The sequence below is a fragment of the Hippichthys cyanospilos genome, chromosome 8 (assembly GCF_059441005.1).
Source record: "Hippichthys cyanospilos isolate Australia breed blue-spotted pipefish chromosome 8, RoL_Hcya_1.0, whole genome shotgun sequence".
NCBI classification, from domain to species: domain Eukaryota; kingdom Metazoa; phylum Chordata; class Actinopteri; order Syngnathiformes; family Syngnathidae; genus Hippichthys; species Hippichthys cyanospilos.
This window is the reverse complement of record NC_142376.1, coordinates 3,041,298-3,060,122: the sequence shown is the minus strand read 5'-3', so window position 1 is coordinate 3,060,122 and position 18,825 is coordinate 3,041,298. Positions and strand designations below refer to the sequence as shown.

The 18,825-nt window shown below is 40.9% G+C and overlaps 1 protein-coding gene across 1 annotated transcript in view; it reads left to right on the top strand.

Annotated features, from left to right (window-relative positions):
• The window catches only part of LOC148419841 (serine protease HTRA1A-like), a 31,494-nt gene extending 13,085 nt beyond the window's left edge, over positions 1-18,409 (top strand). Inside the window, exons 4-9 of the mRNA XM_088421887.1 lie at positions 9,802-9,996; positions 10,461-10,493; positions 10,589-10,703; positions 13,133-13,190; positions 13,285-13,380; positions 17,521-18,409. Coding sequence (XP_088278013.1) covers positions 9,802-9,996; positions 10,461-10,493; positions 10,589-10,703; positions 13,133-13,190; positions 13,285-13,380; positions 17,521-17,689 — 666 coding nt within the window. The 3' untranslated portion in view covers positions 17,690-18,409. The remainder of the gene's footprint in view (positions 1-9,801; positions 9,997-10,460; positions 10,494-10,588; positions 10,704-13,132; positions 13,191-13,284; positions 13,381-17,520) is intronic.
• The last annotated feature ends 416 nt before the right edge of the window (positions 18,410-18,825 follow it).

Here is an 18,825-nt window from a genome sequence, read left to right as displayed (position 1 = left end):
AGACAAGCACTTTAAAACATAAACAGATGGATGTTTACATGAGCGTTTATGTAAACACTAAAGACAAATTAGAGTCTTGGGTGAAGCTAGCAAGTTTTGGGGAAGCTTTAGAAGCCACATAAGCGCGGAGAAAAAGATGCTAATTCAGCACATGAGGGCCCCGTGCCAACACTCGAACCCAGTGGTTGTTATGAGGCAGCGGCGCTTAACCACTCAGCCAGCGTAATGTCAAAGGCTTACACTTGCCGCTGGGAAAAAGAGCATTAAAACAACAACGCATAGACTCGCTCTATCTGTCTGTGTTTGTTTCTCCGTCTGCTGGACGCGAGGCATTCACGCGACATGCTAATGCCGAGGTGGAATTCGTGGCGGCCGGCCAGGATTTGCTACCTGTTAGCCATTTGTAACATATTTAATTGATTTTTTTTTAAAAATGTTATAGAATTGCATTTAACAGGGCAATTAGATTGCGATAAAACACAAAGAAGAGCGCTAGAAGAAAACAAGCTAGGCTAACTGTTAGCTTGCCTAGATTGCAGTTGTGAGCCGTTTCGGAAGAGAGAATTTGGTTGTGGAAGTGTAAAAAAGTCTTGAACATGGGCAGGAATGCTCAAGGATAAACACCTAGGAATAAGACCCCCCCCCCCCCCCCCGACACACACACACACACACACACACACACAAACACACACACACACACACACACACACACACTCGGCTTCTTTATTGTTTTGGTGACATTCCCTTTAGCGCAGAGATGCATGCATAAGGCAAACCCAGCTTCTACTGTAGCTTCTATTCTATGTGCCTAATAATGCGGTGCGCCTTATATATGAAAACTGTTTTAAAATAGGCCAGTCATTATAATTTATGGTGCGGAGAATACAGCGAGAACATTAATGGATTGATTTCCCCTTTAAGCACAATTCAGTCAAAATATACAAAAGTGCTGGGAATAATTGAGTAAAAAAGTGGTTGAAGGGAAAATAAATCATAAGCACAGGGGGGGCTTTTGTTGGAAATTGAACAAAAGGTTCAACAATCGCGCTTTGACTTATGAGTTTGTTCTTGGATGACCGAGCGGCTTTGTTGTGTTTCTTGTTTGTTGTTTTTCTTTTGGCCGTCTTGTCCTGTAATGAAGGCGGGCAGAAGACATCAGAAGCGCTTGATGACAGGCTTTTCCCTCTGGGGGCTTTCCTGCTCGGGTCGTCTTGCTTCAGACGCCGTGCCGCTGCGCTGTCATTATATTTGTTTTTGTTGCGGGGACACGGAAAGATGAAGATGGCGGCGCTGTCCTCACTGAATCCAAAAAGACTCCAAATTGCATTGGACTGCTGTTGCATTCCGTTGCATGACTTAATGCTTCATTGCAAGTATCAGCCAATCTAATGTTAAGCTGTTTAACTCTGTGACAGTTTGCTTTTCAAATTGAGAGCAAATTAACTGGAAAATGAAAGAGCTCTGTTTTAAGTGTTTCTTTTTCATTTAAGTGTTTCTTTTTCTTTTTCAGACAAAGAAAACCAATGACTCAACTTAATACTAGTCACAGTTTTATGTTTACCATAATACTAAGCACATAAATAACTCGTTCAATCCCAATAAAGTAATTCACTAATTTAGTATTTAAAGAAATTTTGGAATGTGTGATATCAAAGGAAAAGCATACAAAAAACACTAGGAGGTTAAAATATTGCATAGATTGTCAAAACACGTCAACCTTAAATATGTCATCAATGACTTCATTGAGTGGCTTAGCCTGAAGTTCTTGCTTTGCATTGTGGGACTTGTAGTTGACAAAAGGTTTCAATTCAAGAGCTAAATGTTGCAGGAAATCTTTTATTTTGCTGCAGGGAAGCATTTCATTTCTGAGTACTTATTAAAAAAAAAAACACGTATTCCATAAATGTAAAACAACGCAATGAAAACCAGTATGCCCGATGCTAACTGAGCGTGCTCCATATTCTTCAAACTACTTTACTGCGCCCCGCTCATAACCTCAAATGTCGGCCCCGCCGTAAACCGAGAACCCCTTATAAAACGCAAAAGCTTCTTTGTCTTGTCCCCCGTTGGTGAAAGTGGACTTTCTTCCATTCCCGAGTTTTGCGGTCAAGCACTTAAACTCTGGGGAATACATTACGTCTGGAACTTCAGAGGATACGGGAATAAGGGGAGGAGGGGGGTGTATGTGGTTTTCGGAGGGCATGGGGGTTGACGAACACGGGACGGGGGAGAAAAGGCAGAAATGCGGTCAGCCGGCCTAGAAAATAGATGTAGTTTCTGAGGCTACTTTGAGGACCGTGGCACGTGGCGACGCACAATAAAGACGCGTATCGTATCATTATTTCACTCAAAGTGGATACATTCGCTAGCTTTAGCAGCTTGGAATTTATTCATGTGTAATGAAAGCCCGGTGACTCTTGAAAGCTTGGATTTATAATAGCTTAGAAGAGCATTTTACGGGCTGGCTTCTGCAGCACATCTTAGATTTTCTCACTGTCAAGGCCAAACATGATTTTACTGGCGGAATAACGCCGCAAACGCTTGGCCCGGATCGCGCGTGTGTAAAAAGAAGCGCGGCGAGTACAGGGAGAAAAAAATTATGCATGAGATGATGAAATTGTTGTTATCAGCTAACATTAGCTTAGATGAACGGTGTTCGTATTAGCTCATCGTTAGCATAAGCGTTTGACATGGTGTGCGGTGTAAAAAAGTAAACAAAATGATCGATAACTGAAATTTTCTTTCTTGATACACGAAGTATGCTACTCCAGTGTTGAAATCCTTGCTAGCTGCTTCAATGCTAGCTAAACAAATCCATTTGTATTCGCTAGGCTTTCACACGCACAAAAGTGAATAAATTGCCCAAGAACACGGTAAAAGAAACGCTTATGTAGGAAATACATGTTTGTCTGCACTCCTCAGCTAACATTAGCTTAGCTCTCCGGTGTTACTTTTAGCTTAGCGTTAGCATCGACTGGTTACAGATCATGTGCACTGTTAAAAAATAAAAAATAGAAATGACTGCAAATTAAAGAGTCTGTTATGTTTCTAGATAGGAGTATGCTCGAATACTGAAATTTAGTGAAAGTGAGAAACCTTACTGGCAACTTCAATGCTAGCTAAACAAATTCAATGTTTTGTTTTGGGGATTTGTCCATTTCAAAAGTGAATAAATTGTTCAAGAAAACTTTATAGGGAGAAAAGCATTCACAGTCGAATGATTACCCCTATTGAATCATCGGCTAATTTTAGCTTAGCTGCCTAGCGTTCTTCTTAGCATAGCGTTAGCACCGTTGGCTAACATTAATTTAGCTACTGACTACATATGTTTTTTAACCCAACGCTAACATCAATTGATAGCTTTATTGAAAGAATAGGACTGTTTTTTATTTTTTGTAAAAGAAGAAATTTAATTTTTTTATTCAGGAAGTGAGCAAGCTTGTTGGCAGCTGAATGTTAGCATTAGCGGTTCAATTTATATGAATTCATTTGTTGTTGTGAGAGATATGTCATTTCAAAGTCAATAAATTGTCCAAAATGAGACGTGACGCTCACACATTTACAGTCAGACTTGACATTTTTTCGGTCTTCATTTTGAATTTTATGAATTTTTCTATATTAACGTGCTAACGTGCGTCCTAGCACTGCAATGCCTTCAGGACTCCCACAGAGTGTTTGCACGTATTATTATAAACCCCAAATTCTCTGTGGGAAATCTGCCTAGTGCTGGTTTTGGTTTTCGAGCCTCTTTGGGAAACATCTCTGCGTTTATTTGCCCGGAGGAAAAAAAAAATCAGATCCTGTGTCCGTATATAAAATGTGCTCCGGCCATTATCTCGTTATCTGCTACATCGGGTAAACGTTTCCTCAGGAAATACGAGATTCTGATATCGCATCCCTCGGTAATCGGCGACCGCGGACAAAAGAAAAAAAAAACGTGTATACTGTTCGTGTGTGTCGAGTGAGACGACTCAGCAAGGACATGGAAGGCTGCAAGTGTGTTTACCAGTGGAAAGACCTTCTCAGGCGGGCCAAGACGAATGAATCACTTGGATTTCTCCCTCCGTTTGACCCCAGCTTTGCTCATCTCGTCATCTCTTGTCCCGGGTAAACCAAAGTACTTCTAAATTCCGGGAAAAAAAACAATTGACTAAATATAACGTTCACACGCGCTTTGCGTGGATGCGATTCAAACTTTTGACTTTTTCATGGAAAGGGGAGATTTAACCGTATCGGTGCCGTGGTTATTCCGAACACTTAACTCATCTTAACAAAGTGACGTGAGGTATCACCGTCTTTGCGGTGTTATGAGTCGGTCTCCTAGATGAGAAGACAATCGTTTATTTGAGGGAGGCATTCAGATTATTCAACATTTTCAAAAGGTCATGTACTGAAATGACGTTGCTGTCTTCTGATTGGTGGGGAGAATTTTGACACAGAGAAAGAGAACGTGTGACTGCCTATCTGTTATTTTTTTCCCCAAAGAAGTGAAAAGGAGGCATCTATTCGAGACGAGGCGTTTATTTTTACAAATTCTTGTGATTGGCTGAGTTTGCTGTCCCCTGATTGGTTGATTGATTTTTTTTTTCATGGAGCAAGAGAATGTGCATCTCATCCTTAAATTTCTTACTAAAGTGGTAGAAAAAGAGGCGTTTATTGGAGAGGAGGCCTTTATTTCTCCAAAAACTTATTTATGGGTGATCCCACTTACTCAGTTAAGAAATTTGTTACAAAGAACAAAGTGAACACATGACTGCTACGCTTTTATTTATTTTTTTAACGTGGTAAAAAAAGAGGCGTCTATTTGAGAGGAGGTCTTTATTTTTACAAAATTTTGCGAATGGGGGACCGTGCTGCGCATTGATTGGTCAATAGAACGGTTAAAAGCGGGGAGGAGCCTGCCGGTTTATTTTCGAGGATTAAAGAGGACACCTTTACCGTATTTGAGTGGAGGTATTTAATTTTTCAACTAAGGTGGTCTTGACACCCTGGTCCCCTTTTAGAGATTATAACATCCCGGAAAGATGCCTCTGGAGTACATTATAATTGAGTCCGGCATATAAAATCTCCGTCCTAGCCGTTACTCATGTGTGCGTACGCATGTCCACATACACATGTCCGCATATCCATGTCCGCATACAGAATCCGCCCACTCTCTGGGTCACATGTGGCCGGCCGGCGTCACTTAAGCGGTCCGCGTAAGTATAAGTTTGACGGTAAAGAAAATGGCCACACCACGCCTCATCTCTTTCTCATCATTGTGATTTGGGAAGTTCAAAGGGTTTCCTTGGCGGCGTCTCGCCAGCTCGCAAACACATCAAACGCAGATGTGAACTGTTGGACCTTTAGCGGCTGCACATGGAAGGAAACCCAAGTGCTTTTATGCGCCCGGGTCAACGGCGTTAGCGCGGCTGAGCTAGCTTAGCTTTGTGGGGGCGGCTCTGACTAACACCTGGGACGATTGGGGTATTACTTCAGGACACGCCTTATTCGTTCGTAGGACTTCTGAATAAACAGACTGCGGATTCGCTATAGCTAGTTCAGGACAAAGGAGTCCAGTCCACTTTAGGATCCGACGGTTCGATCCCTTGTAGGCCAACGGACTAGAGTCCAGAATGAGAGAGTACGATCCAGTTCAGTTTGATCCACTTTAGGATAAGTGGTCCTGTAACAGAGTCTAATCCTGTTTAGACGACAGGGTCCAGTCCTGTTTAGGATCTGACGGTTCGATCCCTTTTAGGGCAACGGACTAGAGTCCAGAATGAGAGAGTACGCTCCAGTTCAGTTTGATCCACTTTAGGATAAGTAGTCTTGTAACACAGTCTAATCCTGTTTAGACGACAGGGTCCAGTTCGGTTTAGAAAGCTCTAATGGTTCGCTTCAGGACAACAGGGTGGAGTCGAGTTTGGGAAGGTTTGCATCTCCATTCCGTGTAGGATAAGGAGCACAGATCACAGTCTGGTTAAGGACATTTGGTTCAGCTAAAGATAGGTCGTCCAGTAAAGTTTTTCACAGCACAATCCGATCCTGTTTGGAAGAACAGCGTCCAGTTCAATTTTGTTTTTGACAACGGTGCTCCATCCAGTTAAGGACAAGGACAACAGAGTACAGTCCAAACCAGTTTAGAAGCTATTTACGTTGGACAAGCGTTCAGTGCCTTTGAGGACAAGTGGGTCCAGTTTAGTTCATGCCAACAGAGTACGATCGACTTCAGGACAGCAGAATCCGGAATAATTTACGACAAATGGCTACAGTCCTGTTCAGAACCAAAGAACCCAGCCTGGTTTAGGACAACAGGGAATTGTCCAATTTAGTACAAGCTAGTCCGGTCCAGTTTAGAACGAGACCAGAGTCCAATTCAAAACAACAAACTCCAGTGCAGCTTAGAAAAACAGAATTGAGTTCAGTTTCGGATATTGTGTCAAGGCTAATGGTCCCGATACATTTGTAGCACATACCGTAAACAAGGAGTTTACATTTTCACCTGGATTCCATTAAACAGGAGTTCGTATTGTTTTTCTAAAGGCGTCTCGAGGCAGCAAAGCCAATAAAGCTTTGAGCCCAGATGCTCTTTTTTCCATGGCAGCTGCGTACCTGCAGAGGCGGGAGAAGCTCACATATGTGCAAGTCATAAGGAGGTCTCAGGTCAACTGTCAAGTTTCAAGTAAGTCCCAGGACACTTTCGCGAATATCAGTTGTCCTCGCGAGATTTCAACCATGTCAAATCAAGGTGTCTCTTGGAAGATGTGTCAAACATGTCCAGTTTAGTGCAGTACTAGAATAGTCCGGTTTACAAAAGTGTGTCCAGTTAAGTTTTGGACACCAAGAGTCTATTCCAGTTTAGCAAAAGTGTGTCCAGTCAGGTTTTGGTGAGCAATGTCCGGTCGGGTTTATAACAAGGAAACAGATTCCAGTCCAAATCAGAAGAGTCATTTCCAGTTAGGACAACTGAGTTCAATCAAGATTGAGACAATACAGTCCTGAAAAGTTCAGGACAACTGAAATCAATCATGTTTACAAAGAAATAGTCATAACTGAGTCTAGTTTAATCACAGAAATGGAGTCCAGTTCGGTTTAAAACATCTGAGTCCAGTCCAGTTGAGAACTGATTTCAATCAAGATTGAGACAATACAGTCCTGACAAGTTTAGGACACCTGAAATCAATCACGTTTACAACAAAATATTCATAGCTGAGTCTAGTTTAAGCTCAGAAATGGAGTCCAGTTCGGTTTAAAACATCTGAGTCCAGTCCAGTTGAGACAGCGGACTTGGTTTCGGACATTGTCCCGTTTACAATCAAACAGAACGCAATCTTAGTTTAATCATGCCAAAAAACGTCTCGAATAATACGTAGAATCCAGTTCAGTGTTAGAAAACCGAGTCTTGTCTGATTTAGGACGTTTGAACAAGAAGTTCATTCCAACTCACCTCGTAGACTCTGCTTTATCGTGGTTTTTCTTTTTAACCTTTTGGGGACCTGACGTGTCACATTCTCGTCCTGTAATCTGTGGTGTCCCCTCGATTGTGTCTTTAGGTGAAATACGCATGAATCCTTGCGGAACGGCTGCAGTGAGTCACAGCTCTCGGTTTATCGCAAATTGTGGCACTTTGCGATCATGTCCAAAAGAGCTTCACACCTGAGTGCTGTTACCTTGCCGATAAACGGATGCATTTGCCAAGTTTTGACACGGATTTTCCATCTTTTTGGGGGGTCTGTTTGAGGGTCTACGTCCCTATTGATAATATAACTTACCGATGCTTTTATTTTCAGTGTTACATATACTGATTCAGTCATTCACAATATTTTATTTTTCATGTTTTAAGTTTTGTTCTATACCGTTTACTTGATGAGTTTCAGTCATTCTATAGAAGGATAAATCGACAGCAAACCGATCACATATTTTAAGGTTTTTGGTTGCGATTTGATTCCAAAACTCAATTTTCTTTTTTAATGGGTTGTTTTTAAGATGGATTTGTTTTTAATGTTATTATTTAAAGGGATGGTGTGTAAGATTTGGGCATGTTTTCATCACGGACTGCAGGGGGTGCTGCAGGTGCTGCATTTACCATTGTCCATAGCTATAACAAACATGGCCGCCTCCAGAGAAGTGCCGCCTCCCTGTAATATAATTTCATCATAACTAGACCTATGAGTATTTTTAAAACATACTATTGGTGTTTAAGAACACATTAATTTGCAAGTTTTTGAAAATTACAATCATTTAATTTATTCCTTTTTAATGAAAATCTTACACACTGTCCCTTTAAGTTTTTATGACTTAATTGAATCCTAATTATATTCTTTTGAACTCTGATTGGTCTTGGCATTGATCTAAACCGTCTTTTCATATAATCGTGGCGTTTATTTTGCATTAACCAACCCTAACCCTAACCCTGATTTATTTGATTTCTTTGTTGACATTCCCTTTAGCGCAGCTCCATCTAGTGGATGTCTAACGGAACTTCATCCACTATTGTAACTTCCATTCTATGAGCCTTATAATGCAGTGCGCCTTATATATCAACCACATTTTAAAATTCGATCACAGTGCGCCTTATAGCGCGGAAAATATGGTAATCAAATTCCGACTGCGCTGCCGGTGAATGAGTTATCGGATAAAATAATCATGGGATTCAATTTCTTATGAAAATAATCCTTAGTTGTTGCCCCAGTCACTCCATTGTGTGTGTTTATGTCCATGGAGACTCCCAGCACTCGTGTAAGGCGTCTGTTTGTGTTTGCACATGTCAAACACTGTGACGGCTGCCCGCTTAATGCATACACACACACGCACACACACGGCGTGTTTGTGAATCCAGGTATCGCGTTTGCTTTTCACACCGCAGCGTTGACCAGACAAACGCCACAATGTCCCGCCGGAGACGCTGCTCTCTTTTATTCCCACCGTCGTGTAAAAATGATATACACCGCTAACCCAGCTGTGGAATTCCAGTGGATCGGCTCTTTCGAAACCAAAATGGCCGACTTCCTGTTTAGATTCTGCCGATGGAGCTTGGGGCGATGGATAAATGGTGTCAAATTGTTTTTACGGCAACTACGATCGCTTAGAATCTTTTTTTGTTAGCGAGAATGAATTCCAAAGAAGCTTTTTTTTTTTTTTTTCATGCAAGAAGTGCGTTGGTAAAGTGGCAGCAGCGAGATGCGGTTTGACTTCGGCCTTCCCAGCAGTATGAGATGATTTCACCAGCGTGGCGGGATAAATATAAGCTTTCTCTGTGTGTCCGCCGCTAAAGCGCTAGCCGCCGCGCTGCTCGGTTTGTAACTAAGTTGACCGCACCGTCATTATTTACCTACATACGCTTTTATTTTTTTTTCCCTTTAGCCATCTGTTTCCACGCACGTGTAGCAAAACAGAAATGCCTTGTCAGCGAGGCGACAAATCATCTCGCCGGCTAACGTTTTTAGCTAGGCTAGCCGGTGGCGATGACGCCGCGGGAAACGGAGTTATTGTCGTTGGATAGGTTTTGTTTTTCCGCGTGAAACGTCATAATGAGAGTCACATTTTCATATTTTTTTCCGGTCGGTTGCTGCTTATGACTCCATATTCGAAATCAATTTAAATCTGAAACTTGAAAACTGATTTATTTGGTTACCGGACATATAATGTGATGAGGAGTTTATGAGGGACGCATTCCTACAAATATATTTTCCTAATCATGATTTTATCGTATTTTTTGATTTTCTCCCACAAATACTGTATATTTCCTTTAACGGGTAAGTCAGAAGTTTCTCATTTAAATATATTCCTAAATATATACGTATATATCTCCTCAAACAGACCAAGCTCCCCGTGCTGCTGCTGGGTCGCTCTTCGGATTTGAGGCCGGGCGAGTTTGTGGTGGCCATCGGCAGCCCGTTTTCCCTCCAGAACACCGTCACCACGGGGATCGTCAGCACCACCCAGAGGGGCGGCCGGGAACTGGGCCTCAGCAATTCCGATATGGACTACATCCAGACGGACGCCATTATCAACGTACGTCATCAACGTACTGTTTACACTACGGTCTGGATTCGTAACCCGAATCGGTTTCTAACCATCGAACCCATCAAAAATCCATTATCGTAAATGGGGTTATCTACTCCACGTTCGTTACCGTCATATTCACGTTTACGGCTAACAGGCTAACGTAGCCGTGTTATTTAATTTTTAGATTTAAAATCAATTAATTGAACATCCAGGACCTCTCGCCGTACGCTTGTTTTTAATAAAGTTTTAAATGTATGCCAGTTGCCCACGTGTCGCTAGCTAGCTAGCGCTAAGCTAACAAACGGAAGTTTCTTCGGTCCAGCATCCAAGTATGAAAACTAGCATGGCAAAATAATACATTTTTAGTTGTCAATTTTAGGTCAATTCGCTATTTCAGTCAGCGTTAGCACTGATTTATTCCATACTCTAATCTACACCTAGCATAAAATATTTTCATTTTTTCTTCACAGTATGGCAACTCCGGTGGACCTTTGGTTAATCTGGTAAGGTATTATTTTATTCCTATTTTTTAGTGTTGTGAGCGAGACTTTTGGATCCTGCTAATTCAACTTAAAACGGGACGTAATGATACTTTCAGGACGGCGAGGTGGTCGGAATCAACACGTTAAAAGTGACGGCGGGAATTTCCTTTGCCATTCCCTCTGACAAGATCCAGCAGTTCCTGGCTGAGTCGTATGACAGACAGTCCAGAGGTGAGCTGAACTCATGACTGGATATGTTTTTATGTGTATTTACTGTATTTTTATATACATATCTATATATGTAAAATAGTCGAAAATTTACATTCTTTTTATATACATATATAGATATATGTTATTCTGTGTGCTAGCTTTATGCTAGCAGACTAAGCTAAAATTTGGGTATTGTTCTAACAAAGGGAGCTCGTAGGAAGGGTGGCAGTGGCAATTAGTATTTTTTTTACAATATGCCATAAATTTGGGACTACCACCGCTTCTTTTTCTCACATTTTAGTGAGTTTTTTAAGAGCAACCAGAGGGTAATCTCCCAGCCAACAAAAGGATTATTGATTTTTGAGTTTGAACTGCTATTTTACTCGCCATCGGGGGGCACTCTCCACGAGTAAATACAACCACACATGTTACTGTTGCGTTGGTGCAATATTCTAACAATCAGAGTGTGCCGTGTTATGTTGAAAATACATACGTTGGTGCTGCTCTCGTTCCTAAACGTGCAGGCATGCAGTTAAGAACACATTTATTTGCAAGTTTTTGAAAATTATACACATTTAATTCATTCCTTTTGAATGAAAAACGGTCTAAATCTTACACATTGCCCCTTTAAAGAATATAAGAATATGTTTTAAGAATAGAATGAGTTAATGAGGAAACACAGTGAGTGACTAATCCCGTGGCGCTGGAAAACTTCATAACTTGAATCAAGCGAAGAAAAACAACCGAGGGGATTAGTGTCGAACTGTCCAAGGCGTTGTTTATTAACACCCGGAAGGAAAGTGGTTAACCGGCATCTTCCAGGGTGGAATATGGTCGCGGGGAAAAAAAGATGTGTTTAATAGCGACCGTTAAATTATTTCCACAAGCGTGTTGTGAAAAGAGCTGGCGGGATTAAGACGTAACAGCTGTGTTGTTTTACGGAAACCGCTTGTCATCAGTGAGGCTAATTGGAGAGGTGGCAGTTAAACGCCGATGATTTTGTTGGCTTCCGTTCGAAGGCGACGGGCGCATCGGGTTAAGAAGACGGGCAGATAATTGGTGGAGCCATGCCAAGCGTCACGTTGAGCGCCAGCTGGACAACGAGCCTCCAGGGGGCGCTTTTATGATCTGGAAGGCTTTCAAATGGTCATTCTATTCATGCGAAGCCAAAATGATGAAGTCGTTTGAAATCATTGGTTAAAGTCCCTTTAATTGAATGTCTGGACTGTAAGAAACGACGTAGAAGTACGTCTTTGGGATTGAATGAGTTAGTACGGTTTCTGCGGGGATCAGTAAATCGAATTTATTGCTTTTTCGCGCTGTGACAGGAACAGCAGCTCTTTTCAAATTAAGAGCAAATAGTTGGAACATGAAGCAGATAAATCAATTATAAATCATGTGGGAAATAACTTTTATTCATCTGTTTTATCAATTAATCCAGTATTTATTTATTTTTCAGAAAATCCAGATTAAAAAAGCATGTTATAGGTTTTTTTTGGTCTGATTTATCAACTATTCTTCAGTTTGAATAATAAATCCTGAGGGGGGGAAAAAACTTTTATTTTTTTAATCTGTTTTCTAAATTAAGACAGTATTTTATCAGAAAATCCGGATTAAAACACGTTGTTTTTTTTTCAAATCGTATTTATCAATTAATCTTTGGCATATTGGTTAATCCAATCAATAATAATACGAATAATTAATAAAAAAGAAAAAAAAAAAACACATTTTTTAACCAGTGAATCTTGTGGTTTTCAGCAGTTTTTTTTCTATAATGCACTTTTTAGTGCTGTGGCAGGAACAGCATTTATTTCTTTTCAAATTAAGAGCAAATAATTGGAACATGAAGCGGCTGAATAAACAATAAATCATGAGGGGAAAAAAAACATTGTTTTTTTTTAATCTGTTTTATCAATTGCTCTTTGGTTTATCGGTTAATCCAATAAATGATAATAATACATCCTAATAAAAAACACATTTATCAATTATTCCAGCGGTTCTCAGCATTCTTTCAGTATTGTACCTCCTTTGAAATATTTTTTCCTGCCAACTACCAGCTATGAGGGAGGAAAAAAAAACAGTGCTGTACCCTCTGTGTCTGATTTAAGAAACCTTATGCATTCTTAGAAAACGATTAAAAAAAACAACACACGATTTAGCAATACATTTTCATGTTCCAATTGATTTGCTATCAATTTGAAAAAAAGCAAGGTACTTTTCCTGTCACTGCATTAAAAAGCAAAAAAAAAAAGATTTACCGACACCAGCAGAAACCACATGGAAATCTCATATTATTTCCTGGAATAATCCACCAAATAATCATCCGACTTATCATATAGACATAACGATTCGCTGCAGTCCTCCAGATGAAGCAAAGAATGGAGTCACATATGTCGGCTCAAGCAGACGAATGCGACAAGCAGATGAATGCGGTCCTTTTCTCCACGCAGGCGCGGCAGCTGCGAAAAAGAAGTACATCGGCGTGAGGATGATGACTCTCACTTCAGCGTACGCTCCGCACGCCTAGACATCATAGCGTGATTGATGAGCCCACTTTCTACATCTGTTTTCTTTTTTTTTTTTCGTCTCTCCGCGTCTGCAGACTGGCCAAAGAGCTGAAGAGCCGACTTCGAGACTTCCCCGACATCACCTCCGGCGCTTACGTCATGGAAGTCATAGCCAAGACGCCGGCTGCGGTGTAAGTGAGATTTTTCACACCTGCCTCCTAAAGGATAACGCGTTTCGGGGTAAAGAATACACGGAGAACGGGGTGAAGTACTTCAACGTTTAGGGTGATGTCCGCAGACAGTTTTTGGGGCGATAGGTGGCGTAAACAGGATTTTCGGTTCGTCGTCCGAATAGTTATCGCGATGATGATGATGCGCATGCGTGTGGAAGTTAACAAGGGCGTACATGTTTTTGCAAAGGAAGCAGTGTAGCACAATTTAGCAATATCTTGCGTCGTGTGTCAATTCAGTTGGTCTTTATTCGAAAACAAAGCCGTATTGTTACTGTCACGGCATTAAAAGCGTTGCTTTATTAAATTTGCGGATGGGTGGATGGATGGATGGATGGATGGATGGATGGATGGATGGATGGATGGATGGATGGATGGATGGATGGATTAGTTACATGAAGGGATGGATGAACTATATAATATGGATGGATGAATGGATTAGTTACATGAAGAGATGGACGAACAGATGGATCGAGGGTGGATGGATGGATGGATGGATGGATGGATGGATGGATGGATGGATGGATGGATGGATGGATGGATGGATTAGTTATATATATATGGATGGATGAATGGATTAGTTACATGAAGAGATGGATGGATGGATGGATGGATAGATTAGTTATATATATATATATGGATGGATGAATGGCTTAGTTACATGAAGAGATGGATGGATATGGAGGGATGAATGAATGAATGAATGGATGAGTTACAGTGTATGGATTTTGGATGGATGAGTTACATGGATGGATAGATAGATGGATTAGTTGGATGGATAGATGAATTTAAGGATGGAGAGATGGATGGATATGGGGGGATGAATGGAGGAATCCATGTATATATCTCATGGATGGACGAATTGATACATGGATGGATGAATGCATAAATAGATTATTTACATGAATGGGTGGATTTTGGATTGACGGATGGAAAAGTTACATGAAGGGATAGATGATAGATGGATTGTTGAACGGATGGAGAAATCCGGTTCCCCGCTCGACTCCCATCAACAATAAACCATGAGTGCCCCCCCCCTCCTCCATGGGAGCCACTCCAACAGAGCGGGGCGGCGAGGGGGACCGAGAGACGCCGAGATCGGCCGATCCCGCCAAACCTCACGCGGCAGGGTTCCTCTCCATGCTGCGGTTTTCCTGTCTCTGCCCCACCAGGCCTCGTTAGCGTCTAATAAGGCACAATAACATATCTGCGGTGCGCTTTGATGCTTTCAAAGGGCGTACGTGGGCTCGCTGCAGAAAACCTTCTATTAGCCTGATAGTCCACAGAGCAGAGTTGGAATAGGGCTTGGAGGCAACCTCTGGCACCACTGTTGAAGTCTCAAAATAACACCTGTAATGATATATAACAACATGACATCATTCAAGAACTTAAGTGCTCTAATATGGATAATAAGTATTTTCAAAACAAGCTCTAGACCCAGTCGCTCCACGTTATGGTCCCTAGGCCCACAGGATGAACGTTGGCTTTGTTGTTGCCCCGGTGTTATGTACAGGGAAATTAAATTTATTAACATGATGAATATTTCCATAACAATTGGGATGGACCAAAAAGTTCATTTCTAATTGATTTTAAAAAGCCATGACATGAAAATCAAGGCATGCCCAACACAATTGTTTTACTTCCGATACGATACCAATACCGATCCCATACGATATCAGCAGGAATGATACATGCTTTTACTTATTTCTTTTTTAGTAGGAAATGTTAGAAGAGACTTGAATATTCAGCAACAGCAAGTATGAGAAAAATATGACTCTTTTATTCCAAACATTTGGATTACATACGTTATAACAACCTTACTTGAATTACAACCGCTTGAAAATAATCAATGCAAAATGAATTAAGGAAGCCAGCAAATTATACTCATTGAAGTGCAAAATCACAATTCAGGCGCTAATAGAGATTTTAGTTGAAGAAAAATATAATTTTAGATTGTTTTATTTTAGAGATGAGTGATTACCGATACCATTGGGATCAGGCCGATACCCGGCCCTATTACAGTATATCGGTGCTCGCGATGAATGCCGATACGGGTATCGACCGCGCTCTTAAATCTGTTTTGCCATCGCTACAAATTCAAAATTTGGCATGTAAAACATTCCATTCATTTCATGAAAGATTAAGGAAAATGCTACATTTTCCTAAAACCGAGATTATTCATTTGTGTCCACTGTTTTTGTCCATTTTGTGTCGGCAAATGATATTGTATCCCACCCAAGCATATGAGACGTCATTCGAAAAGCCAACATGTCCACTAATGAGCACACTAGGACTTAGTAGGGTAGCTCCAGTGAATAAATATAGACCAAAAATAGATGTCCATTGCAGTGGACACAAATGAATATATCGGCTATTTGAGGGTTGAGCTGTAAAATTTCGAACAATTTTGTGCATTAACAGTACTTGTGGTGTGTTGTACTAGTATCGGTTTGAAAAAATGGTATCGAACATCTTTTTTTTTTTGCCTGCTCTTGGTCAGGACTCTTGGGACACCGCGTTTGGAAATAATTTTATAGAAAAATAAACGAGATAAAAAAGAAACACAACAACTCAGTTGCGGCACAGATTGTTATGCTAGCTTAGCTAGCCAATCAATGGCGTTTTACAGGCTGTGTTAGCATTATGCTAGCGGACTAAGCTAAAATTCGCGTATTGGTCTACATTTGCAGCACCAACTGTTATGCTAGCTTTGCTAGCCAATCCATTGTATCTTACACTGTGTGCTAGCATTATGCTAGCGAGCTAAGTTAAAACTGGCGTATCGGCTCCATCGAGCCTTCGATAGAACAGATGATCGTAACGAAGGGAGCTCCCGCGGTGCTAATTTGCGCGTGGGAAGGGCGGCAGCGGCGGTTCGTGTTTTACAAGGCACCCTTCATTACGCAGCTGCTTCGCCTTTGAATACGCTAACTGCATCCACATGAGCCACTCCTGATTTACTGTTTTGTTTCATGCGTGTGTCTGATTGTTCCCATGATTGCTTCATCATGAACACGTTACTCCGCAAGACCGAAACAGGTGTGGATGAACGGGTGCGCGGATGAGCCCAACATCAACTTCCTGTTTTTTCAAATTAAAAGAAAAAGAAAATCACAAGATGGAGTTATGTGTCTGTGTAGGTAACGTAGCATTTTGTTTTGCGAAAAACAATTATAGAAACGGAAGACAAAATGTAAATGTTTCCGTATTTTTTGTCAAAGGGACAAAATGACGTCAAAACAACACATTTGACTATGTTCAAAAGTGATCAGTAGCAACGGCAAACGTGTCAGGATACAGGCATCAAAATTCATCTCAGCTTCCTAAATTCTTCAAATTTTCTGGTGTTCGTTTGCATAAGTTGTATAAATTTGTTGCGGGTTAGGTGTCTTTCAGATTTCCCACATAGCGAGCGGTCCGTGAACGCCTCGCCAGTGTAACGTTGGCCCTGAAGCAGTTGTTTTTCCTTTTCCTCGGTTTCATTTTACCACAAATACCCCATCTGTGTTCCACCAAGTTTATGATTGTGCGTATTTGGCAAAATACCACAATTAATTCACGAGTCAAATGGAATACATTTCCGCGTGCTGTATACTTTAAAACTTTTAATTGAATCATCTGGAGACATAAAATCTACATTTGAGTACTTTTGCAATGTGTAAACAAGGATGAACTCGGACGTCGGTTCAGTCTGCTCGCTTCTTTTATTGAAAATAATGCCGTAACTAGCTCAGCTAACACGAGCTACCGTTAGCTGCAACAGACACTTTTTGCTAACAGCCAACTGGCGTCCGCCCTTCAGCTCGTACCATTACGGTAATTATTGTAAGTAAGAATACGTCCGATATAAAAAAAAATTACATCTGTGCGTCAAAATTCATCTTATGTGACAAATAAATCTTCCTCAAATTGCGTCAAAAAAACAAAATCAAAATTTCAAGTTTCCAAAGCAACCTTACTTTTGGCCTACATTTTTTTGGGGAAAAAAAAAGTGTGTTTTATATTTGGGAATTACGGTATTTGCCGTTCTTTTATTCTTATCTTTTTTATAATAGACATTTGCATGCAAATGCTGTCTTGCCTAATTTGCGTCGTTTGCAGGGGCGGCCTGAAAGAGCACGACGTGATCATCTCCATCAACGGCAAGAGGATCTCCACGGCCAACGACGTCAGCGCCGCCGTCAAGAAGGACAAAAGCCTCAAGGTGGTGGTGCGCCGCGGCAACGAGGACGCCATCCTCACCGTGGTTCCCGTGGAGATCGACCCCTGACCTCTGCCGTTCCGGCCAGGTTTTACTCATCATCGGTGGACTACCTGATGTGTGTGTGTGTGTGTTCCTGTACGGCTATACTTGTGAGAACATCCTTCAGTTTTTTACATAGTGAGGATATTTTGGAGAAGCGAAGACATTTAGGCCTGTCTTTTTCAGAACTCTTTTTCAGGGTCAAGATTTGCATTTAGAGTAAAGGTTTGAATTGGATTTTCGTTTAGGTAAGGGTTAACGTTCAGCAATTGTTTCTCATGGTTAGGGTTATGGAATGCATTATGTCCGCACAAGAACAGCGTGTGTGTGTGTGTGCGCGTGTGTGTGTTTGTGTGTGGGGGGAGTGATTCTATGGACACGCATCCTCCTGTGAGTTGCCAGATTCGGAACGTTCTGGCGATATGCCTTGAAAAAGAGCGACTGTACGGATTGCTGTAAAAGGCCAAGCTGTACTTCCTGTGTGTGTGTCTTTTTCAGGTTTTTACCCTTTTTGGGTCACCACCAACAAACGAGAAGCTATTGTTGTCTGTCTTTAATATTATTGCTGAGTCAAGCCTTCCTCTGCACTTTTGTAGCTTTTTTTCGAGACTCGCTGAGCACATCTCATGTGTAAAGTTATTGTGTTCTAACCTCTTTTTTTTATTGAAAAACAAAAGTACTGTAGAATATTTTGTCGATAAACGTGACGTTTGACGGAAATAAAAGGTCTCGCCTTTGGTTTTTGAAGCGGGTTCTTTTCATTTGTTTTACAAAAGGAATGGTCATGAAGCGCTGCAAAATCCAAATCTGTTATGTTTGTATTTGTTTAAAGTAAAATAGAAATAGTATAGTTTAAAATACCATCAATACTGTATAATGGAACATAAAAACAACAATGCAAAAGAGTCAATAAAGCCAAACTAGAAGAGAAAAATAATAAAATGATGGTACAATAAATGATTAAAATATCCCTTAAACACCCTAAATCATTCTTATAATTTATATGAAGTATACAGAGAGCAAGGTATTTATTTCTAGTCCCTTTGAACGTGTAAACCATACTGAACCGTAACGTTTGAAAGAAAAACATTTTGTGTTCATGCATGTGCGCAAACATTGTTTATATTCAGCTTTGCTAACGATTCGTCTTGCTGTGCATTTCG